Source organism: Perissodus microlepis, chromosome 7 (genome assembly GCF_051167445.1).
Source record: "Perissodus microlepis isolate ML-2025 ecotype Zambia chromosome 7, ASM5116744v1, whole genome shotgun sequence".
NCBI classification, from domain to species: domain Eukaryota; kingdom Metazoa; phylum Chordata; class Actinopteri; order Cichliformes; family Cichlidae; genus Perissodus; species Perissodus microlepis.
In genome coordinates, this window is record NC_140467.1 from 53297135 (window position 1) to 53321367 (window position 24233).

At 39.0% G+C, this 24233-nt stretch overlaps 2 protein-coding genes across 5 annotated transcripts in view; both read left to right on the plus strand.

Moving 5' to 3' along the window:
• The window catches only part of rph3aa (rabphilin 3A homolog (mouse), a), a 43940-nt gene extending 28604 nt beyond the window's left edge, over positions 1–15336 (plus strand). For all 4 annotated transcript variants that reach the window (XM_084935939.1, XM_084935940.1, XM_084935941.1 and 1 more), the window contains exons 4-16: positions 2267–2350; positions 2788–2932; positions 3701–3886; positions 4035–4250; positions 4350–4429; positions 6936–7010; positions 8503–8612; positions 8702–8828; positions 10617–10670; positions 12248–12399; positions 12826–12907; positions 13009–13105; positions 13834–15336. In XM_084935939.1, coding sequence (XP_084792065.1) covers positions 2267–2350; positions 2788–2932; positions 3701–3886; positions 4035–4250; positions 4350–4429; positions 6936–7010; positions 8503–8612; positions 8702–8828; positions 10617–10670; positions 12248–12399; positions 12826–12907; positions 13009–13105; positions 13834–13967 — 1542 coding nt within the window. In that variant the 3' untranslated portion in view covers positions 13968–15336. The remainder of the gene's footprint in view (positions 1–2266; positions 2351–2787; positions 2933–3700; positions 3887–4034; positions 4251–4349; positions 4430–6935; positions 7011–8502; positions 8613–8701; positions 8829–10616; positions 10671–12247; positions 12400–12825; positions 12908–13008; positions 13106–13833) is intronic.
• A 2578-nt stretch (positions 15337–17914) lies between these two features.
• On the plus strand, positions 17915–23897 carry pla2g3 (phospholipase A2 group III). Its single transcript, XM_084935943.1, has 7 exons — positions 17915–18669; positions 20077–20209; positions 20309–20443; positions 21838–22184; positions 22271–22394; positions 22753–22863; positions 23359–23897. Exons 1-7 carry the CDS (start codon positions 18150–18152, stop codon positions 23573–23575), a joined length of 1587 nt encoding a protein of 528 aa, XP_084792069.1. The 5' UTR covers positions 17915–18149; the 3' UTR covers positions 23576–23897.
• The last annotated feature ends 336 nt before the right edge of the window (positions 23898–24233 follow it).

Consider the following 24233-nt stretch of genomic DNA (forward strand, 5'->3'; position numbering starts at 1 on the left):
AAACTCATGTCTTCATACTCAAGGCTGAGTGGAAAATGAGATATAGGTGGAAACAATTATGGACTCACAGGAGGGGATTGGACAAAGACAGAAAGGAAAACAACAAAATACACATAAGGAAAAGCATTTACCAAAGTACAGGGTGGGCCATTTATATGGATAAAATGGGAATGGTTGGTGATATTAAAGTCCTGTTTGTGGCACATTAGTATATGTGAGGGGGCAAACTCCTCAAGATGGGTGGTGACCATGGTGGCCTTTTAGAAGTCGGCCATCTTGGATACAACTTTTGTTTTTTCAATAGGAAGAGGGCCATGTGACACATCAAACTTATTGGTAATGTCACAAGAAAAACAATGGTGTGCTTGGTTTCAACATAACTTTATTCTTTCATGAGTTATTTACAAGTTTCTCTGTGTTCACAGCCATTGACATGTCGAAGAGGTTAACACGTGAGGAGCGGATCGAAATTGTGTTGATATCTGGTGAACGCAGTAACCGGGTCATTGCAGCAGATTTCAATGCAAGACACCCTACGAGACCACCCATCTCCCATGCTACAGTTAGCAAACTGCTTGCTAAGTTTTGTGAAACTGGTTCAGTGTTGGATTTGCGAAAATGTGGACGCAAGAAAACTGTCACTAATGAAGAAACATCAGTGGCTGTCCTAGCTTCATTCAGCAAGAGCCCACAGCGTAGCACTCGCCGCATGTCACTAGATAGTGGCATTAGTCGAACATCCCTTTGGCGGATATTAGCTACTCACAAATGGCACCCTTACAAACTCCAGCTACTGCACCATCTCAACAAGGATGACCCAGATCAGCGCACAGAATTTTCAGAATGGGCAAAACAAAAATTGGAACAGGACCCTCAGTTCACGCAGAAGATTTTGTTCAGTGATGAGGCAAACTTTTATGTGAATGGTGAAGTTAACAAACAAAACCACCGCTATTGGTCTGACACTAACCCACATTGGATGGATCCCTCCAAGACTGTTGGAACAACAAAAGTGATGGTTTGGTGTGGTATATGGGGTACAACGATAGTGGGTCCATTCTTCGTCAATGGTAACCTCAAGGCCACTGGATATTTGAAATTGCTACATGATGATGTGTTTCCCTCTTTATGCACTGAAGCTGGCATGTTCTCTGAGTTTTTCCAGCAAGATGGTGCACCACCACATTATGGGTGCCAGGTCCGAGCATTCCTAGATGAACAGTTTCCTGGAAAGTGGATTGGTCATCGTGGGCCAGTTGAATGGCCCCCAAGGTCTCCCGATCTGACCCCCTTAGACTTTTATCTTTGGGGTCATCTGAAGGCAATTGTCTATGGTGTGAAGATACGAGATGTGCAGCACCTGAAACTACGGATACTGGATGCCTGTGCTGGCATTTCTTCTGCGGTGTATCTATCAGTGTGTGAAGAGTGGGAGAAGAGGGTTGCATTGACAATCCAACACAATGGGCAGCATTGAACACATTTTATAAGTGGTGAGAAACTTGTAAATAACTCATGAAAGAATAAAGTTACGTTGAAACCAAGCACACCATTGTTTTTCTTGTGACATTACCAATAAGTTTGATGTGTCACATGGTCCTCTTCCTATTGAAAAAACAAAAATTGTATCCAAGATGGCCGACTTCTAAATGGCCACCATGGTCACCACCCATCTTGAGGAGTTTGCCCCCTCACATATACTAATGTGCCACAAACAGGACTTTAATATCACCAACCATTCCCATGTTATTACGGTGTATCCATATAAATGGCCCATCCTGTAAAACAGCTGTGCCTAGAGCAGAAATGTAAAAGCACAATTAATCAAATAAACATTAAGTAAAAATCAAAAATCCCAGCACTGTGACACGACTCGGTTGGAAAGCTTACAAACTGATGCATCAGTTCACATGATCCAATAATGTCAAATAGAATCAGATATCACAGGGGATATCATTTTAATACTTTCTGTACATTTTTCCTATGTTCTCTTACAGCTGACACATTGGCTGTTTACGGTGTTTTCTATATTGTTCTACAGCTCTTAAAACTGCCGGGCCATGTGCAAACAAATCTGGACATAAATGGTGCATTTCAGGGTCTTATACATCACATTCTTTTTCTTGCTGCATTCATTATCTAACTAATGTTACCTGAATTGTACAAATATATGTTTTATGCGCACCTGCTGTTCAGGACTAAATCTGTGTGACACCGCAACTCTGTGCACGAGTATGTCTTAATGTCTATTTTTCCTTTCCTGCAGCATATGTGTACCAAGTGTGGAATTTCAAGCAACAGCAGGACATGCCCTGTGTGGCTGTGCCAGATCTGCAATGAACAGATAGAGGTGAAGGAAAAGGAATGATGAAGAACAGATTCACCAACCATATTATGCCACATTAGTCTGCCATTAGTCTTTTGTCACGATAATACTGTTACACAATACTGTTTTTACGACGATGTTGTGTTTGCTGAGGTCGCTGCCCTGGGGAGCCCAAACTCTTTAAACAAATGCTCATTCCTATCATTCATACAGAATAAGTACTCAGTAATACTGCAGATACAAAGAGGTCATGTTTTTGCATCAAATAAAAGAATTCAAATTAAATAAATAAATTGGAGTATTTTTTGGCCACTAGAAACTGACTTCAGCTATGCTTAAAAACACAGTATGTCTATACAATATCTGCCAAAGCACTGTCCCTGTAACACATGTTTGAATCGTGTGAGCCGTTTCCATTCTTGCAAAATATTCCAGTGATGCAAATTTTTGTGTTACTGCAGGTACAGAAGCGTTCAGGAGCTTGGTTCTTTAAAGGAAGAGAGCAACTGGGTCTGCCTGCCCCCCTTCCTCTGTCCAGACCTGGACAGTCGAGCACAGAAAACTGCTCTACTCCAGCAGGCTACAGTGGATCACATCAGGGATACGGTATTTTTTTGGAAGTGAATGTTTCTCACATTTGTGCATGGGTTTTCAGATATGCCTCTTAAGAACTGATAAAGACTATAAGAGCTAAATACGAGTTGTCTTTTGATCTTATGCCAGAGATATGCTTCTTTTATTTTATTTTTATTTAAAAGCTGAATTAGCGTATAAACATCTTGGGATGCATCTCCTTGTTTTTGAAGGTGTTGTCAGACAAAAAATAAAAACTGGAAAAATTGCCACCTTATTGTGGTAGAGGTTGATCCCTAATGATACCAGAGCAATTTGTCTCTGGTTGGGTTTCCCAAAGCAACCTGATTGCTCACCTGAGGTGAGGGCCAAACTAAGTACAATTCAGAAGATATCAATGGCATGGCAATGGCAGTTTGCTTGGATCAGGGTTACTGGGAGTCCCCTGGAGTCAGACCTGGGGGAGAGTGCTGGTGACTAGGCCCTAACCCACAGGGCCCAGCTTGGCTCTGGTTGGTCCTGCACCCACCACCCACATGAGGAGCTGAAGCAGTATGGTGCAATGTGTCAAAGGTAGAGGTACTTAAGGTCTTTGTGACCACTTTACTATTTTTTTTTTTTTTGGGGGGGGGGGGGGTTGATCTCTTTGTGGTTATTTTCTGTCTTTTTGAGTTGTAACTTTCCACCATGAAATATTAGTGGTCCCAGGGGGACCTGGCAGTCCATTCAGTAATGCATCTATTGAAGTGAAACATGTCGTTGTTATTCTAACAGTGATGATAATCTTACTTTGACTCCCAGAGTGCATTGCAGAGTCACAGCAGCACAAGTCTTTTGGATCAGAACAATGGGAGCAGACAGCAAAAACAACAGCTGACAGTTGTAATGAGGGTCATTCCCATCCAGCCGCTGTAATGAAGACAGCGAGACATGTGTCAGCCTCCAAACCACCTCAGGCAAACACAGAGCACACAACCCCTAACTCAGGTAAAGTCACATTGATCCTTCTAAGAATAAGCCCAGCACTACAAGGCTAATTTCTAAATTTTCCAAATGAACACTGATACATAAAAAGACACTTCAGATTGTGTTAACTGCTGATTATGTTTTATAAAATCTCAAATACCTGCTGCAGGTATGGAGAACCACCACGCGGAAAGACAAGAAACATTGCCCCCTCCAGCTGTGGAGGAAAAAAGACCACCTGTTATCTCTGGCTCTGTTTCATCTCATAAGCCTGTCTCCAGAGTTGGTCCACCTGTTAACCCACCTGCCAACAACCCTGCTCCTCCCAGACCCCCACCAGATCGAACAGAGGAAGACAACAATGACTATGACTCAGATGATGCCAGTAAGATTATTCCTCATAATTTAAAACCTTTATTTGTTGAAGACAAATGTATTATTACTTTTATTTTTTGCAACGTGTATGTGTGTGTGTTTCTTACAGCCACTCTGGGATCTCTGGAGTTCAGTCTACTCTATGAACAGGAGAACCATGCACTACACTGCTGTATTGTTAAAGCTAAGGTGAACGCTCATACGCATGTATGAATAGAAATGAGATAACAACACAAAATAAAAGATCAATTAAAATAGGACGAGATAAGTAATTCGGGCGACGTGGTTCAGGGGGTTGGGAAGCTCATCTTGTAACCGGAAGGTTGCCGGTTTGATCCCCAGCTCTGTCTGTCTTGGTCGTTGTGTCCTTGGACAAGACACTTCACCTACCGCCTACTGGTGATGCCCAGAGGGGCCAATGGCGTGATATGGCAGCCTCGCTTCTGTCAGTCTGCCCCAGGGCAGCTGTGGCTACAACTGTAGCTTGCCTCCACCAGTGTGTGAACGTGAGAGTGAATGAATAGTGGAATTGTAAAGCACTTTGAGGGTCTCGAAAAGAGCTATATAAATGCAATCCATTATTAATGAAGATTGGAAATGATATAGTAATAATAATATTATACAGACAGATTAGACAAGATAAAATCTGTGTTTTGGCTCTCGGAGGAGGCGGACGCACTTTTTCTCCTCTCCTCTCCCTTATCTTCCCTGCTTAGTTCTTATGTCCTTGTCTAGTCTCGTGTTTTTTGTATTACTTTCCCTGGAACACTCTCTCACAGTCTGTTTCTAAAACCTAAAGAGAATTATGGATTTGATCAACTGGTCTCTGAATGCTATTGACACCCTTTTCTCAACGAGAAGTCTGGGCTCGGGAGAGCCCGAGTGCCCTGGAGGGACTTTCCCTGCCAGATACACGATGGACGGGTGGCAGAAATGGAGGGTCGTGTGCCTGGCGGGACTGTCGATCGAGGACGCTGAAGATATCTACCTATTCGGAAATATGATAACAGGGTTCTTGCTGATCGGAGCTGGCTTGGCCCTGGCTTATCGGAGAATTAAGAAAGCGGAACCGGCTGTTCAAATCCCCCCAAGTCTGCCCGCTGGGATTGAATACTCTGAATACTCAGAATAACACCTCTGAGCGTATATTGGGTTCCATCAAGGAGAGGCCTGCTCAGAATAACACCTTTGAGAGAAAGTTGGATTACATCGTGGAACAGCTGACTGCAGTCGTGAGTTCTCAGAATCGGCTCTCTGAGCAAAAGAATGACAACACCACGGAACGCAAGTTTGATACCATCATGGGGAAGCTCGCGGTTCTCCAACGGGAGATTGAGAGACCAGTGTTGGAGTGTTAAAGAACAGCTTTGAAATTCTCATGAGTTGTTACAAAAGAAAAATTACCATCATAATCCGGCTACCCCTTCGGCGCCAGCTGTGGGCTCAAGGCTGGAGCCGAACAAAAACTCCCTGATAACGACTGCGTTGAGTCTGTTCCTTCCCATTCCATGCAAGGCCACCTGGGTTGGCTGGAAGACTGTTTACTTAGCCTGGCGGGGCGAAGGACACTGTCTCAGCTGAACTATGGACACGCACACACATACATATACTGATACTGATAAGCACTCACTGACGCATCACCCTCCCTACCCCGGATCCAACGCCACCTCCAACGCTTACCTCCCCTCTGATGTGGACATCGGGTCAGCTGGAGGCGCAGTCGAAGATTGCAGCGGTCCCAGATCAGATGTACACACTGGAACACTTTCCCATGTTGCTTGTCTGTGTTTATTGTGCTATGGTGTGTTGATATCTGTGCATTCCTGTATTTTGTGTTACACATTTCGATGTTTTTTTCCTCGCTACCTAGCCTGACATCTCCCCAATGTGATGTTTGTGTATTGTATGTACGGTCGGCAAGGTCTGTCATCTCGGTTGTGGGCAAAAGACCTGCAACTGACAAATAAAGGCTATCTCATCTCATCTCATCTCATAAAAACAGACCATATGGAAGATAAGACAAAACAAAACATTTAAGGTGATGGCTGGAAAAGCAACAACATAAAAATGATAAAGTGGGACGAGGTAAACGAGTACTTGAAAGGAGAAGACAAAAGGACACAATACAACACAGGAAAACATGTCAAGACATGCCATGTCAAGAAGAAATGAGAATAGACAAGAAGAAATAAGGAGCTTAATGTTTTCACCATCGCCATCTGAGCATTTTGAAACCCGATGTCACAAGCACAGAGACTGAGTCTACTTTGAGATTTGTCAATCTCAAAGTGGGTCACATAGAGCATGCAATGCTTTGTCATCACTGTAGACACTAATGGGGGCCATAATTTAGAAACTAAACATGATGTTGTATTCAAGAAGATTTGAAGTTATTTGAAACTATTGATTAAGGCCATAAAATCTATAGAAAAATGTTTACTGAGACAAAGGAGCTGAAGGCTGTTTTCACAAAGCCTTCTTTTTGGTGACTGGGAGGTTTAAAACACTTCTGGCAGGCTACATTTTCAAACCTAGAACTTACATCCATATTTAAATACAGTGTATACACAAGACAGAACAAGGTAAAATGGGATATAAGAGAGACGTTAACAATAAAAACAAACAAAAATAATAATATAATAATAATATTTTCATCTCGAATGAATCCAAGCATTGTGTTTCTTGTTTTTTTCAGGGTTTAAAAGCAATGGACTCAAATGGACTTGCAGACCCATATGTTAAGCTGCACCTGTTACCTGGAGCCAGTAAGGTATTTACATGCTTACTTATTTATTTTACTCATTTAAGAAGTAAGATTTTAAAAACAACTAGCTAATCTTTATGTACAAATAAATATGGCAGAATTGCCAGGAAAATGTTGCCTATATACAGGGTAGGAAGTAATTATTTGATTCCCTGCTGAATTTGTACGTTTTGCAGAATTCAACCCCCCACCCCACCCCAATAATTCTGGCTCCCACAGATTTGCTGTGTACCTGTGTGGCTCTCAGATTACAGTCAATCAGTTAATCATTTTTTAGATATTCCTGATCTCAATTTGTTATGTATATAAAGCATGCGTGTCCACAAAATCAGTTTCTTCCATTCCAACCTCCCCACTACCTTGGGCAAGAACAAAGAGCTGTCACAGGAAATCAGTGAGAAGACTGTAGACCTGCGCTAAGGCTACAGTGGGTCACAAGACCATCAGCAAGAAGCTTGGTGAAAAGGTGACAACTGCAGATGCAATTATTTGGAAATGGAAGACTATAAAATGACCATCGGTCACCTTCAAGCTCAATGCAAGAGCTTGCCTGGTGAGAATGATAATGACAAAGGTGCTGAATCAGCCCAAAGCTACATGGGAGGACCTTGTTAATGATCTGAAGACATTTGACACCACAGTCACCAAGAACACCATTGGTAAGACACTAGATTGTAATTGAAATATTGCAGCACCCACAAGACACACGGATTACCTGTCCATTGGGTACCATAAAATTTTGGACGACAACCTCCTTCCCTCAGCCAAAACACATGGATGGATCTTCTAGCATAACAATGACACAAAGCATATCACAACAAAGGAGTTGCTAAAGAAGAAGCACATTAAGATCATGGAGTGACCACACCAGTCGCCAGACTTCAATTATTTAAAAAATCTATGGCGAGATCATAGCTTCAAATTGCTGAGGAGCAGTTGAAAAACCGTAAAGATTCAGAGAGTTTTGTAAATATGTGCAAACAGAAAAAATGTGTGAATTTTTTCTGGATTTTTCTCTCCATTAAAATTAAGCTACCATGGAAATGTTAAGACTGTTCATTTCTTTATAATTAAGAAAATTTATAAATTCAGCAGAGGATTGATTAACTGTTTCACCAACTGTATTAATTTAACAGAGATTGACATTAGCATGAAATTGGAGGATGGGATGTACGCAATGTGACCCAATAAATGTAAATACAGTGTTAGAAAGCTCCTAATGACAATCCTGTTTGAGAAGATGGTGTATTGGTGAATTTATTTGATTTGAAATGCTCTTATATTATATAATATTGCAATAACAAATTGACTAATGCTCATAGCCTTAGATTTAGGTTGGCTGGTACATCACTGATAGGAGTACTGTGTCATTTTGAGTGAAATAGAATAATCAGTTTGCTTGGAGCTAAGTGTTTGATGTTCTGATGGGCATTGGTTCTCAGTTATTCCTCAGTTTCTTTTATTACTTGAGAAATTAATCTGAATTTCTTATCTTTAGTCTAATAAGCTTCGTACCAAGACACTTAAAAACACCTTGAATCCTGTTTGGAATGAAACCCTGGTCTACCATGGCATCACAGATGAAGAAATGTCACGCAAAACCCTCCGGTATGAACGACTTTTACATACTTTAACACTGATTTGCTACTTATATCAAAATAAAGGCTTTCATGGAGTGCATCGTTTGTTGTTTGCAGGCTTTCGGTGAGTGATGAGGACAAGTTTGGACACAATGAATTCATAGGAGAGACACGAGTGGCCCTCAAGAAACTGAAATTTAATGAGAAGAAGAACTTCAGTGTTTGTTTGGAGAGAGTGATCCCAGTAAGTCTGAGGGCAAAACCGACAATACGATGATGCTGAAATGCCTGACATGTGAGCCAAAAGCTAAGGGTTTAACCTGCTCTAAATATTTGCTTAATAAGGCACACAGTTAGCTACTGTTTTTCTGTAAGTTTAACTCAGCACTGGCAGATGAACTCACAGCACAGCTCAAGTACATGAGATGCAAAAATGAGTACAGATCACAAGAGATGCCAGTGTTTTTAAACTGTGAGTCACACATTATCTGAAATGAAGGTTACACATTGTTTTGTATTTTGGTGCAAAACAGCATCTTAGAGGATGACAAAGCAGTTCAGAACATCTTATCTTGTTCTTTCCTTAGACATTTTAGTAAAGCACTAGTAACTTGCTGCTTCCAAAGGCAAAAAGTACTTTTGCAATCGAGTGAAATCTTCACATTTTCCGCTTGGTGTAGGTACGTGGTCAGTCTGGGCCACAAGATTACTCATTACAGTGTAAGTGGTTACCTCAGGGAAACCAAGGGGACACAGCTCTGGCTATAGCTGCATAAGTCCCATTTTGCTTCGGTTTAAACTTGCTTAAGGGACAACAAATGAAAAGAAATCTAATTTAAAGGGGGAGCGAGTTAAAACAGCTTGTTTCAGATAGTGAATGAACTGAGAGCTTGCACCAAGGCTCAGTATAAAACAAATGAGAATCTTTTAAAACCACAAGTCACCCAAAACTGTCAGGGGTGTTGTGTGTGGATGCTAGGAAAGGAGGACCCAAACGCTGGACTCACAGATAGGTGAAGGCTGGTGCTTATTATGACGAGCAGGTGAGCTGAACATAAGATGGCTGGCTGAACTGAAATGACTGGCTGAACTGAACACACGTACAGAGTAGACAACATTAACATCAATGAGACGACAAAGACCAGGATGAAACTGAGGACTTAAGTACACTGGCTAATGATGATGATAAGGGACCGGTGAGAACAGGGATGGTACGGTGAAGTGGGAAATATGAATGTGGAACATAAACTGAACATGAACTATTAGTTCCCTTTTAAAAACACTAGTATAAATGGAATTCTCAGTATGTATAATTTCGTGACAGGTCTGTCTGCTGATCCTCTAGTAGGATTAATACCACCAGAGCAGCTGTTTAACAGTTATTATTTATAGTGCTCATATAATAACATTTTATTCATTGAAAACTGAACAACTTCAGGTGGACCTTAAATGGATCTAAAAGTGAATGTTTTAATCACAAATGGCTAGACACTTGAAGAGATAAAATGCATTATTTTGTACTTTATGTATACATATACACTTAATAGTGTATATGGAAAAAAGTATGCATAGCTTGGTGTCCAGTTTTATTACCCTGTGGTATGCACACTGACAAAACCTGAATTTAAAGATTACGAGGTACCCCAATACTTTGTCCATATAGTTTGCAGGCCATACATTGTAGAAGTGAAAGTCTTTGACGAATTGTTTGAAAAGTTAGAGCTGGGAAAAAACTTCTCATAAATACTGGAAACAGGAAAGCATTTTCTACAGTATAACTGGATTCTGCTTGACACCTTAAGTTTTGTATGGTCTATGGAAATAGGATACAACATGTTACTTACTGATCTTTAACCGTGCTTAAATAGCTGTTTTCCCGGGTTTTAGTTTTTATACTAAGAAATGCTGAAGTAGTCCTTGAACAGTGACATTTCCTATTTTACTTCTATACACACAAACTAATGATAAAGGCTCTAGCTTCAATCATGATGAGGATGATGATGACAATGATGATGGTTTGCTCTCTGTACAGGTGAAGAAGGCTGTAGGAGGATCCATCCGTGGCATGGCTCTTTATGAGGATGATGTAAGACCTTCACATAGATCTCACCACTGTGCATTAGTTAATATACGTATTTAAAAAATAGAAATTAAAACATATAAGCTACATTTGTGTAAATGTAAAATATATAACATTACACAATTTCAAATAAAAACATCAGGTAATATACTTAAGGCCACTGTTCCTTTTACAGACATCTTCTATACTGATGTTACTTATGTTCTTTTATTTGATGTATCTTGCATTTGCTTATTTTCAGGTTTTATCTGAAGGATGTATGTATATATGTACTGTAGCCTAAAGTAGTTTCTTCAGATTCCCAGGCTTCAGCTCTTATGGTGAAGCCCAGTATTACCACTGCTTATTAACCACTGCTGTGCACTGCCTTTGTGCCAGACAATGACCTGATCACATACTATGTTAATTATATCAGACAGACGTTACTGATCATTTTTTATTTTATTTTTTTACTTTTTCTGTCATCAGTTATATTCATTTAACAGCCATGGTAGATCTCACTTTTTTCTGTCCCAGTAATCCTTTTGTCTCATGTTATCTTACATAAAACTGGTCTGATGAGTTTCAGTAAGTTATACAGATATCTTACTATGTGATTTTAGGAACAGGACACTTTACCTCAGTAGATACTCAAATTGTGGTTTATTGTCTTTCAAATAAGGCATGAAAGTGGTTGCATCACTATCCAGGCAAAATCTATGAGGAAGAAAAAAAAAAAGTTCAGTAAGAGAAAAACTTCAACGCATATTGGCACTAAATAAAAAAATAAACAAAGCAAGAACATGGTGCTTTACATAGTAGGTTCAAGATTTTACTGTATTAAAAAGAGAATCCCAACATTTCTGTAATAGAAAGCAACTGGTGGCTTGAGATGAAGTCTCAAGTGAAATGACGCTAAAACTCAGTGTTATCGTCCAATTTACGACAGTAAAAAAAACTTGCTAAACACAGGCTGGAGAAAGATTATGGATGCTGGATACTGCGTCCATAATCGTACTGCGTACTTTTGTGAGATGAGCTGAAAATAGAGCTCTTTGGCCACAGTGACACTGCTTATGTTTAGAGAAACAAGGAAGTGGCGCACAACCCAAAGACAACTATCCACATTGTGAAATACACTAGGAGTACACTAAGAGTATTATACTGTGGGGATGCTTCAATGTGTCTGGAACAGAGAATCTTGTCAAGATGGAAGGAATCATGAGGAAAAAATAATATGTGAAGATTTGTGTAAAATCTGTGGGGTGCCTGAAGACCAAGATCTATGCTGAAGACCATCAAATGTGGAGGAACTTATTTAACAGAACTTACTTTAAAAAAAATTTCATAAGGGGGTTCATAGTTTTATCCTCATTTGTACTTCTAGTTACATCTCAGACAGATGCAAATTCTCCAGCATCGCAGAATAAAACATAGGTCCTAGGACAGAACCCTGTGGAACTCCATGGTGAACTTTTGGGTAGAGATTTATCCCAGTGACATATTTTAGTGTGTTTACTACAAAGACAAATTTGTTGAAATAGTTTTCATTTATTTATGTTAAAGTTATTTGGTACATGTCACTTACGCATGTGTGTTCACAGCTGAAAGAAGTTGAAAACTCAGAGGAGAGGGGCCGTATCTTGATATCATTGATGTACAACAGCCAGCAGAGTCATTTGATAGTGGGTGTGGTCCGATGTGCTCACCTGGCTGCCATGGACTCCAATGGATACTCTGACCCGTTTGTCAAAGTGTATGTGTTTTTTCCAGCTGCATCTGCACTAATGTTACTACATAGATAAACTCTCTATGACAGTGGGGAAATCCTTTTTTCATTTGTTTGTTTTTTTGCTTTGCTTTGCTAAGAATTGGACAAAAGTATCAGTAACACATCTTGCCTCCTCAGTAAATATGAAGCTGGAGTGACAGTTTCTTAAGTTAACTAGCCTAGACCCGTCAAAGTTAAAAATATGCAATAAACTCAAAATAGACTTCTGATTATGATTATCACTGCTAATCTGACTTAACTGTTGAAATGTGCTTCGTTAACATTTAAATAGATGTTAAATTTTCGAGCAAAGTAAGTGAGCTCATCAAAGTAAATAAACATTCCCAGAAATCTTGAACTTCATTCCCAAGGGATGGCATTTTACCTTTGTTGTTCTGTCCTCTTTGATAGATGTCTCAAGCCAGACATGGGAAAGAAAGCTAAAAACAAGACACAGATCAAAAAGAAGACACTTAACCCAGAGTTTAATGAGGTGAGTCTTTTCTGTTGTTTTCTGCGGATTTTGCCATTTTCTGCCCATCCAGATTTCACTCACAGTTTTGTAATAAACTTTCTTCTGTCACTATGTTATAGGAGTTCAGTTATGAAATTAAGCATGGTGAGCTAGCCAAGAAAACACTTGACATCTCAGTCTGGGACTATGACATGGGGAAATCCAATGATTTTATTGGTAAGTTAATAACTTTGATCACATATCCTTATTGATGTTTGTCCACTTCCTGATTTTTTGTATGTTTGTCACACTTAAATGTTTCAGATCATCAAACAAATTTAGACACAAAAGGCAGTCTCTAAATGAAGGTGTTTATTATTGAGAGGGAAAAAATCCAAACGTACATGGCCCTGAATGAAAAAGTGATTGTGCCTAAACCTAATAACTGCTTGGGCCACCCTTAGCAGCAACAACTGCAATCAAGCGTTAGCGATAACTACCAATCAGAGAAAATTTGGGCCACTCATCTTTGCAGACTTGTTGTAATTCAGTCGCACTGGAGAGTTTTCAAGCATGAACCACCTTTTAAAGGTCATGCCACAGCATCTCAATCGGGTTCAGATCAGGACTTTGCCTAGGCCAGTCCAAAGTCTTCATTTAGTTTTTCTTAAGCCATTCAGAGGTGGACTTACTATTGTGTCTTGGATCATTTGTCCTGCTGCAGAACCCAAGTGCCCTTCAGCTTGAACAGATGGCTGGACATTCTGACATTTTCTGTCCAGGCAATTTATATAGAAGTTGGCCAATTAGCACAGTTTGACCACTACACAATTCTAAAGCCTAGCCCACAGCTATAGATCTGCCTTGTTTTAGGAACCCTCAGATGTGAACATGCATAAATAAACTTGTACATAATGAAATAGACAAATATTCACCCTTTATAATGGTTTCCTTTCTATCTTCAGGTGGCTGTCAGTTAGGCATCCAAGCTAAAGGAGAGTGTTTGAAGCACTGGTATGAATGCCTCAAGAATAAAGACAAGAAGATTGAGCGTTGGCATGTTCTTCTAAATGACAACACCACTCAGTTTGAGGATTGAAAGTTAAAATCTTCAACTCTTCTCTGTATTTGTTTTTCTCCATATCTCTCTGTAAAATATTTTCTTCCATGAGTGCAGGTAGATAAATAATGTACTCTTGCTTTCAATGTAGTTTGCTGCAAAATGCTATATGAAAGCTTCATTTTAAGCACTATTGTTTTTTGTGACCAACATGGATGTTGACCTTTATGCTTTTTGTCAAAAGGAGTTTATCATATCATAAACTGTATCAGACTATAAACAAATCTTCTGACATGCAGTAATGTTTGAACTGATTATCGTGTTTTATGGACAAGATAACAGCCCTTTATTTTCGTCATCAAGTCGGCATGTTGTAATGAAGTGCGCCTCTACTCAGACCTAGGAAGGGGTATTTCCAGTTTTCTGTCTCTCACCCATTTTCTCTGTGTTTTGACTGATTGATTGATTTTATTTTGGTCTACAAATGACCAAAAAGAGTATCTACAGAACTTACACGTACTGATATTGATATGTATCCATGTCACCTAAGGTCATGTGTTATCATCTGATTTTCCATATTGTTTGGGTATGGGTGTTATGTTTTTATTTTCATGTGTTGTAGACATATTTATTCTGCTTTATGCATCTGTTAAATATTACGTTAGGCACTGCAGTGAACAATCATTTGTTTTGCTGTTAATGTGACATGCAGATAACATACTGTTTTCCATATCTTCATGGTCGCTACATCACCTTCTTCCATGCATGTGGGGAGTATTCAACAACCTAAAATGTTTCTGCATGAAATTATAATAATGATTATTTCAAAAACAAGTTTAATTATGCAGTGGCTGTTAGGTTCACCAGATCCTAGGAAACTAAATGTGGGGAAAAGGCACAATGTGGCCTGTGTGAATTTGAACCCAAAGAATTACTAAGGGTTATACCTCATGTTCAGTTGTTCAGAATATTTAAACGGACAACACTGTTCTGTCTGGTATTCATCTTTGGAGTTGAAAAGGTGTTCATCCATATATACTGGCAAATCTATTATTGATCATTTTTCTTGTTTTATTTTTTGTGAGACTTCTAGGAGATGAGTTTGGTAAACAAGAACTAATAGAACTGATTAAAATGTGTGACATTGTCTAAATATATGAATATATAGGAGGAGGGAGTTAAGGGCTTAAGTAAGGGTTCCACTTTATGTCCAGTCTCACATAAAGTGGAATATCTGGTCACCAGAAGTTCTGTTTTTGGAACATGATGAAATATTGCTCCACAGATATATCTTATATACATTTGCAGGTTGTTTTCAGTTACATATTCAACATTGTCCTGTCTGTACTGATATTGGTGCATGTCTGTAGCAACACATGGCTAATAAATAAAGACCTGATGAAACTTGCTCGGCATTTGTTGTGTATGACATGGCATAAACTTTGTCTGAATCAGGTGAGGTTCAAACCAATCAGCTCAGACAGACACGCAGCTGAAAAATTTGTGAACTTTGACTTCTCCTGATAAATCTTCTTCTGTCCAACTGGGGGAAAGTTTATAGACTCATTACACTCTAAAAAAGTCTGATCTTGAATGATCTGCGAGCTATGATCTCACTTTTGATGTTATCAGAAAGGTTCTACCACAGCTGAAAAGATAGGCCTGGCAAGAACTCCAATATTTACATTTCAACTCCAAGACCTTCAGACAGAGCAAAAGGCTGTGTAGAATTAAGCCGTGAAACTCTGCAAAGGTCTGCATCAAACTATATAATGGCAATGAACACTTTACTGACTCTAGAAAAAAAATGCAAACACAAAAACCAAGAGCAAAAAATGTCAACACACAAACACATTACAGACCATTACAACAAAAAGATAAGGAGACTAAATGAATATATAAAGATAAGCAAAAAAACCACAGGAGCAACACATGAGAGACAATAATGATGTAATAAAATGGTTATAAAAATGCAAAATGACTACTAAGTGACACAAAATGACACAAAAATCACAAGAAGGGATAAAGACAGATGACCTGGTAATAAAAGAAGCAAACAGAGAACAGAAAAAGAGAAAAAGGATAAAAGATGACCACAACAGTAAACAAAATCACCAAAAGAGAGGTGAAATGACAATCAAATAGACAAAGAGGAAACCTACTATAATGAGAGGTTAAAAAGACACAAATCGCAAGGGGAGACTCAGTGACTACAAACAAAACAACCACAAAAAAAGAACAAAAAAAATCATAAGAAAGAGAGCAATGTAGCATAAGTATGCAAGCTTGCAAAAACAAGATGCAAAAGGACTATAGAGAGTGGCAGTCATTGAAAAATAAAATAAAAGCTGCTAAAAAAGACAAAATGACCCTGGAACGAGACAAGCGGAGTGGAAAAAAAAAGGTCAAATGGACACAAAACACCATCTGCGGTCTTTCATTTTTTTAGTTCAAGTATCTTCTGTAGGTGAGGATGTTTCTGGGTCCACGGATTATATAAGATTACAGATTATATTTTTCTCTATCACAAAACTATGTCAACACTCAAATACTATTTTAGGCACACTTGAAGAGAACAGTCTGCCTGGTTGGGCTGCTCACTGCAATACAGTTACTGGCCACATCATTAGGTACACCTGCTTAACTCCTCATTAACACAAATATGTAACCTGCAGATCCCATGGAAGAAACTCAGTGCATTTTGCATGTAGACATGGTCATGACTGCTGAAGTTATAACTGAGCATCAGAATAGGTGATTTCAGTGATTTTGAACAAAGCATGCTTGTTGGTCTGTGCCAAACAGGCAGCTCTGAATATTTCAGATCCTGTTCTATTGGGATTTTCCTATTCAACTATCTCTCCCAAAATATCCACTGAACAGCAGTTCTCACCTTGTTGATGCCAGCAGACAGAGAAGAATGGACGGGCTGCTTCAAGCTGAGAGAGAGGCTGCAGGAACTGAAATAATCAGTCATTACAGCCAAAGTATATAGAAGAGTATCTCTGAATGCGTAGCACATTCAACCTTGAATCAGAAGGGCTACAGCAGCAGAAGACCACACTAGGTGACGCTTCTGCCAGCTAAGAACAGGAATCCGAGGCTACAGTTTGCATCAAATTATCAAAAGAGTTTTTTTCTTGTCATGCTTTGGACCCCTTAGTATAAACTGAGTACCATTTAAACTTCTCAGCCTAACTACTCAGTGTTGTTGGGGACCTTTATAACCATACATCTTCTGATAGTTGCTTCCAGCCAGATAACGCTCCGCATTACAAAGCTCAAATCTTCTGACACTGGTTTCTTGACAATGAGTTCACTGTACTCAGATGGTCCCCACTGTCACTACATCTCAAACCAACAGAGCCCCTTTGGGATGTGGTTGAACTAGAGTTACATCATGGATGTGTAATTGACAGTTCCTGTCAACATGGAGCAAAATCTTTGAGGAATATTTCTAACAGCTTGTTGAATTTATCCCATAAAGGATTAAAAGCACAACAGAATCTGGCACCAGCCTAGTGTACCTAACACTAATGACATAACCTGTGATTAGAGATCATAAGAGGGCAGTGCTTCACTTTAGGTCAATTAAAAAAAAAGATTGAGAAATAGTAGTAAAAGGTCCATAATCCAAAAGCAGGCAGGCTTTTGGATTATGGTTTAAAAGTTTCTGTCTTGACATAGGTTGGAGAAAGTGAGAAAGGACTGAATATAAAAGCAAATCTCCCAGGAGTTCCAAGAGATTTCCATCTGTCAGTCAGAAAACACTGATAAGGTTATCAGAATGTGTATTTGGGGAGTGTCTATCACTTTTAAAGATACATTTGTAGATTGGTAGCAGCGTGCTGCCTGTGGGTATGTGTCTGGGTGGATTTGGTGGGTGTTGTCAATAGTGTGTATCATGGTCACTGTCTGTGATGTGGGACAGATAGTGTGTGTGTGTGTCCTTGCGTGGCTGTGTGGGGGCGGGAGTAAAGTGTTTGGCTATGCTAACATGTCACATGGGTGGATTGGATATTGTGTTTATTTTAGTACCACCGGATCACCCGAGCACCCTCCTCCTCCTCTACCACCCTCCTCCTCCTCTTCTCATTTAAACTCGACCTGGAATCTGTCGATCTGTCCGTAAGTCCTCAGAGAGTGAAACAACAATACTGAAGTGAAACCGTTTCCCAGCCTGTTTCCTTCAGCTGCTTTCCTCCTCGACCCGCCACCACCATGATGCGCATCGCTCCACTTGTTACTCTCATCTGCACATCATCACTCCTGAGCTGCACCGCAGCAACAGCCTCGGTTCTCTGCACGTGGACTAAAGTTTCTGCTAACGGAGAAATGCACTACAGTTTTCTCCGTAGCGACCCGCAGCAGACCCCTCCATCTCTGCGGCTGTACCACACCGCCTGGTCCGGGGAGCGCGCTCTGCTTGGCTGCACTTGGAGCGACGACACAGCGGTGACCCAGAACTATTTGTCTCTGTGCCGGGAGCGCGCGCGGGGCTTTTCAGAGCATCCGAATGAAAATGTCCATTTGGACTCCGTGTTAGAGACAGAAGGGCAGTGCGTCTCCCTGGCGTCTCTCGGGGAACCCACAGGAAAGAGGTCGGTGAGGAGTGTTCGTGTTCAAGGTCAAGATCAGAGGTCAGAGGTCAGCATACATAAGCGTGTAAAGCGCGGTTTTATTGTACCCGGGACTCTCTGGTGCGGCTCTGGCAACAAGGCACCCTCATATTCAGATCTGGGTATGTGGATCCATGAACTCCGTTTTTGAAATTATGTACAGGGAGTGCTTCCCACCTTTGGAGCCTTAATACTAAAGTTTGCTCTAACATTTAAAGGATAAAAAAACAAAACTATGTTTAATTTTTCTTCTGAATTTTTTTCTTTCAATTCTGATTGATCTGTTGGGCACGACTTGCTATGGTGCTCACAAGTACATATTTTTCATTTCTTTCAAAAGTTGGAAACCAGTGATATGGGGTTAAAAAATACTCTGTGTTAATGAGTTGATGAAACAAGTTTAGCAGTTCCATAAAGTTATTACACATGCAAGAGACAGACTTAAAATGAACAAAATGAAAGCCGCAGACAGTGAACTATGTTAGCCCCTTCTCTCCCAAACTCCAGAAACAGCCTAGGGACATATATTTCCCATAATTCAACTAACTGACCTCTGCCTTTCTTGCTTGCTAAATCCTTGTGTTTAGTGTTCATCTTTTAAACTGTGTCTCTACATAAAGTGTAGCTAATTTCATTTATAAATGCCAAAATTAAAAATTAGTCTCACAATGGGTCTAGGGTAGATATTTTATCCATGAAGCAGATAAGGAAAAACTGAAATAGATGGATGGCATGCAGTACATATAGATATAGACAGAAAAAGTAGTGGGTGTTCCCTCTTCTGTGTAATATCACAGCTGTACTGGAGCTGAAAAGTGAGGCTTATGCAGAAGTGCCAAAAACTACAGTTGCTTTACTTCCTTCTTCAAAAGCCCTCTTCTTTAAATAGAGAGTAGATTCCCATACTAAAAAAGCAAAACATCCCTGCATTAAAAAGTATGTTTACAGCCCATTACAAAAATTTCTATGGGGAATAATTCTCCCCTTGATATTCCAGGATATGGCTGCTTTGACAGGTATGTCATTGCTAATAGCTCTCTGCTAGCCCTCTTGTCTGCTAATTTTAGTCACTAAAATGACCATTTAGACTGTCTTTAATTTGAATGAAATTCAATAATTTTCTGAAGAAGCATTTAAAAAGTTGATTTTATTATACATATATTTTTACCTGTTTGAAGTTTCAGTTTTTCACAGCAAACAAAAAGATAAATCCACACTTCCTTAACAATGCAATAAACCTTATTCAGGTTTTTGGGTAAATAATATATGTAAATGTTATATTTTATTTCTATCTATCTATCTATCTATCTATCTATCTATCTATATATATATATATATATATATATATATATATATATATACACTTGTGGCACACTTAAAGAATGGGAACAAACCCAAGAACATTACTGACAGAAAGGAAAAAAAAACAAACAAAGATCACAACAAGTAAACTGACATATTTTGGAGAGTTTCAATCATGTTACAGTCTTTTAATCCACACCTTCTATATATGTTTTGACCTGTTGCAGGAGTGTTTTCAGAGACCGACCGTTGCTGCCGGGAGCACGATCAGTGCAGACACATCATCCTGTCCTTTCACTCAGAGTTTGGCATTTTCAACAGCAACATCTTCACCATGTCTCATTGTGACTGTGATAACAAGTAATTATCCTATCCTTTCCTGATTATTTTTCAGCTGGTTTGTTGCATGTGCTTTGATGTTGATTCTTTCTTAAAATGATGGCATCAAATATGTTACAGGTTTCGAAGTTGTTTGGTGGAGGCGAATGACGGCATAGCTGATGTAGTGGGATATACCTTCTTTAACCTGCTGAAGATGCACTGCTTTACATTCTCCCACCGGCTTCAGTGTACACAGAGAAACTGGTTTGGAATGTAAGTAAAGCTGTGATGGAAATAAAATGATTTTGTGTAATTGTGAAGGTCTATGATTCATCCAGTATTGTTATTTCTCCCTGACCTCTCATGGTATCCAGCCATTATAGTTTTATTTGTTCTGGGTTTGAGGCATCTGTCCCTTAGATTGCTAGCAGGTTTACAAATTGCTTTGGTAGTTCACTACTTTGGTCGAGATAAAGCTAATTGGATCTCAAGCTAATTACAGGAAACAGTGGAGACTTTCGCCTCTTTTTACATCTAGAAAAAAAAGCCTGAAAAGCATATACCTGGACTAAAGGTAATATCTTTGATAAGGTGTCACCTTTTTGACCCAGTTTTACTGAGTCAGAAAGAAAAAAGAGCTAGCCTGACTCTATCAGCCAACTAACCAGCTAACTTAAATTAACTCCATACTTATTTACCTCACCTGTAATGTCAAAACACCAAGCTACATTTTCTTTTTTTTCCATGCAAGACCAAGTTTTAAGATAATTTTTCATATGACAAAAATAGATTAGTTCAAACAATTTAGTCAGGCAACTTAATTCTAGGTTTAGCTATAGCCAAATTGAGAGTTTTTGAGTGTGTAGCTAAATCCAAACTAATTATCTAGTGAATATTATAGTTTACATATACAGCTAATCAATACATAAAGCATGAAGTATTGATTATTACTAAAACTAGATAAGCTTGCCATTACTCCTTGTTTTCAGCAACAGTTGATAGATAGATAGATAGATAGATAGATAGATAGATAGATAGATAGATAGATAGATAGATAGATAGATAGATAGAAGTCTGCTTGTAGTGAAGTCTCTCATCCTCTATGACCTCTTTAAACGATTAGTTGATGAGTTCATGGCTTCAATCACTAGTTTCCAGACTTAGTGAATACCTCACTAAGTAATAGGCGAAGTCACTGTAGCTAAGTGTCTTCTATCCTGTCTTCCTTCTCTCCCCCCAACCGGTCGCAGCAGATGGCCCCGCCCCTCCCTGAGCCTGGTTCTGCCGGAGGATATTCTTCCTGTTAAAAGGGAGTTTTTCCTTCCCGCTGTTGACAAAGTGCTTGCTCATAGGGGGTTATTTGATTGTTGGGTTTTTCTCTGTATGTATTATTGTAGGGTCTACCTTACAATATAAAGTGCCTTGAGGTGACTGTTGTTGTGATTTGGCGCTATATAAATAAAATAAAATTGAATTGAATTGAATTAAGTCCATCTTTTCTATACAGTTTATAGCTTTGATCTCTTTTGGTGCAGACTGGTTTCAGGCTGGTATTTGTAACTTAATTTTGATCTGAGAGAAAGCATCCATCTTCCAAGTCAACACTTGGGAACAATAAGAAAACTAAATATTTCTGTAATTTTTTCATCCTTTGGGTTCACTTGCAGGTGTAAGGAGACTAAAATGGCTCTGTATGCTGAGGTTCATTCAGCCATATTGTACAAATCTAAGCCAACAGATGAAACCATGAACAGCTCCGTGATCAATTCTACCACACCTGCAGAACTCCTAGAGAATAGCACTTCAGATTTACAGCTTTCCTCCAATACTGCTGCTGCATTCACAGTCCCTACACCCTTTGCCTCCATCATTCCTCTTACTAACGCTACAACATACACAGGCAGTAATGCAACAGAGACACCTTTGGGATCTGTTCCTGACAGAAGAGAAAATCTGGAGAACATTGTACCAACCAAAAATCATACTGTGACTGAAGTAGGCCCTGATATCACAGGTATTTGATACTAACCACGTCTCAGTATATTCACTGATTTTCCTACAACAGAGTAACTGACCACTTCTGCTGATGCTTCTCTACAGCAATGTCATGTGGTATCTATAAGGATATCGATGAGTGTAGGGACAAGATCCCATCCCAGCATGAGAAATATGGCTTCTACAACCAGGAGCCAAAGACACTTTACCACTGCAACTGTACTGTCAGGTAAGGCAACACACTGTGTAAATTCTCTGTGTTATTGCCAGTACAGGGAAGTCATACGGAGAATTTTGCTTGCTTTTTTTTCTAGAATAATCTGATCGGGGGTAATTTTTCAGCATGTGTCACACCATATCTAAAATACACACATTTACTTAGTAATTACAGGGCATGTGCAAACACTGAGATAACAGCGCACTCGGCTTTGTTCTGTGTATTCCCAACAAGGCACACAAAATAGGGAACATCCATTAACACAGATACTCTCTCCAGTTCTCTTTTTGTTCTAGTGGCCTTTTCATATGCTCTCTGCCTTTGTCATGTGCTCGGACATTTCATTTGACTGGGCTTTTTGTACTTCTAGAATATTCCAGACTTTGGCTAAACAGAGACAACTGACCAAAGTGCAAGCTCATCTTCTGGGACATGTGTCTCAGTCCTGCTTCCTGCTTGAGGAATGCACGGCAGACAGCAAGTAAGTATACAAACATATACAGTAGATGTATTTAACTGGCCTAGCTTTAAAGAATATAATACAGTTATATCACTGTGTATAACAGAAGAAGTCAGATCAAGTACACAGTCACTATGGCTGATATATTATGACATAGCATTAATGGTCAAAATGGCCATGCATCAGTCTGTGGACATGGAGCTATAATTCTAAATCTTTTATATACAGCTACATATTTTAGTTTGGTGCCTAAAAAATTGAAAATACTGATCATCGGATCATGAGATGATGCTACACACATTTCCATTGCATACAGTGATTTAAAATACATGTTCAGCCGTGTATTCTCTTAAGCTTTATACTTGTTCTGTATGTAAATAATCCCATGTAGTGGATGATTAGAAAAACTGCATGAAATATACATTTTTAAGTAAAGTAAAGGTATGTCAACTCTAACACTAAAACTAAATACTAAGTAGCATCACAAAACATTTGTTCTTCTGCTTCATTCAACAGCTGTACTCTAGTCGTGGTAAAAGCCGAGCTTCCTCAGCAGGATCAGTGGACCAGCGTAGCAGTGGAGGAGCAACACCATCTACAGGCAGTACAACTGACCCTCAGGAGGCCAAACCCAAGGAGAGCTAAGAGAAAAGACAGAGAAGTGAGGCTCCACAAACTGTGTCTGAGATTGACCCGACGCAGACAAATGAAGAAGAAGAGAAAAAATGTCTAAAGGGAAAAAACCTCGTCCTAATGTTCAATATTATATACGTAAGACACTATGAAATCTATTTTCATATGGATTAGCAAAAAATTTTTCTGTTCATTTCCTGATGAATCTTCTTCACAGTCAGTCTCTCTTATGGAAAGCTTTATTTTTCTTTACACTCAAGTCTTTCTGTCAATAATGACTAACAGGACAACTTCAACTCTCGTTTGATGTTCTAAGGCCTGCACAGATCATGTTAATTTGATTTAATTAATTTTTAGATCAGCAATACAAACTTAGAAGATTTATTTCCACTGACTTTATACTATTTAGGCAAAACCTACAGAGAAGGAAATATATATATATATAGATATATATCTATATATATCTATATATATATATCTATATATATCTATATATATATATATACATATCTATATATATATCTATATATCTATATATATATATATATATATATATATATATATATATGTGTATGTATGTATGTAATATTATACACATCTTTTTTTTGGTTACAATTCTTTATTTATTATCCAATACTGAAAACTTTGGATTACTATGAAATATTGTACTGTGTATTTATGGTGTCTACTATATGGGATGTTGTGGAGGTTGTACCTAAGGAACAAAATGGCCTTGTTGAGGACAAGATAAACTTATT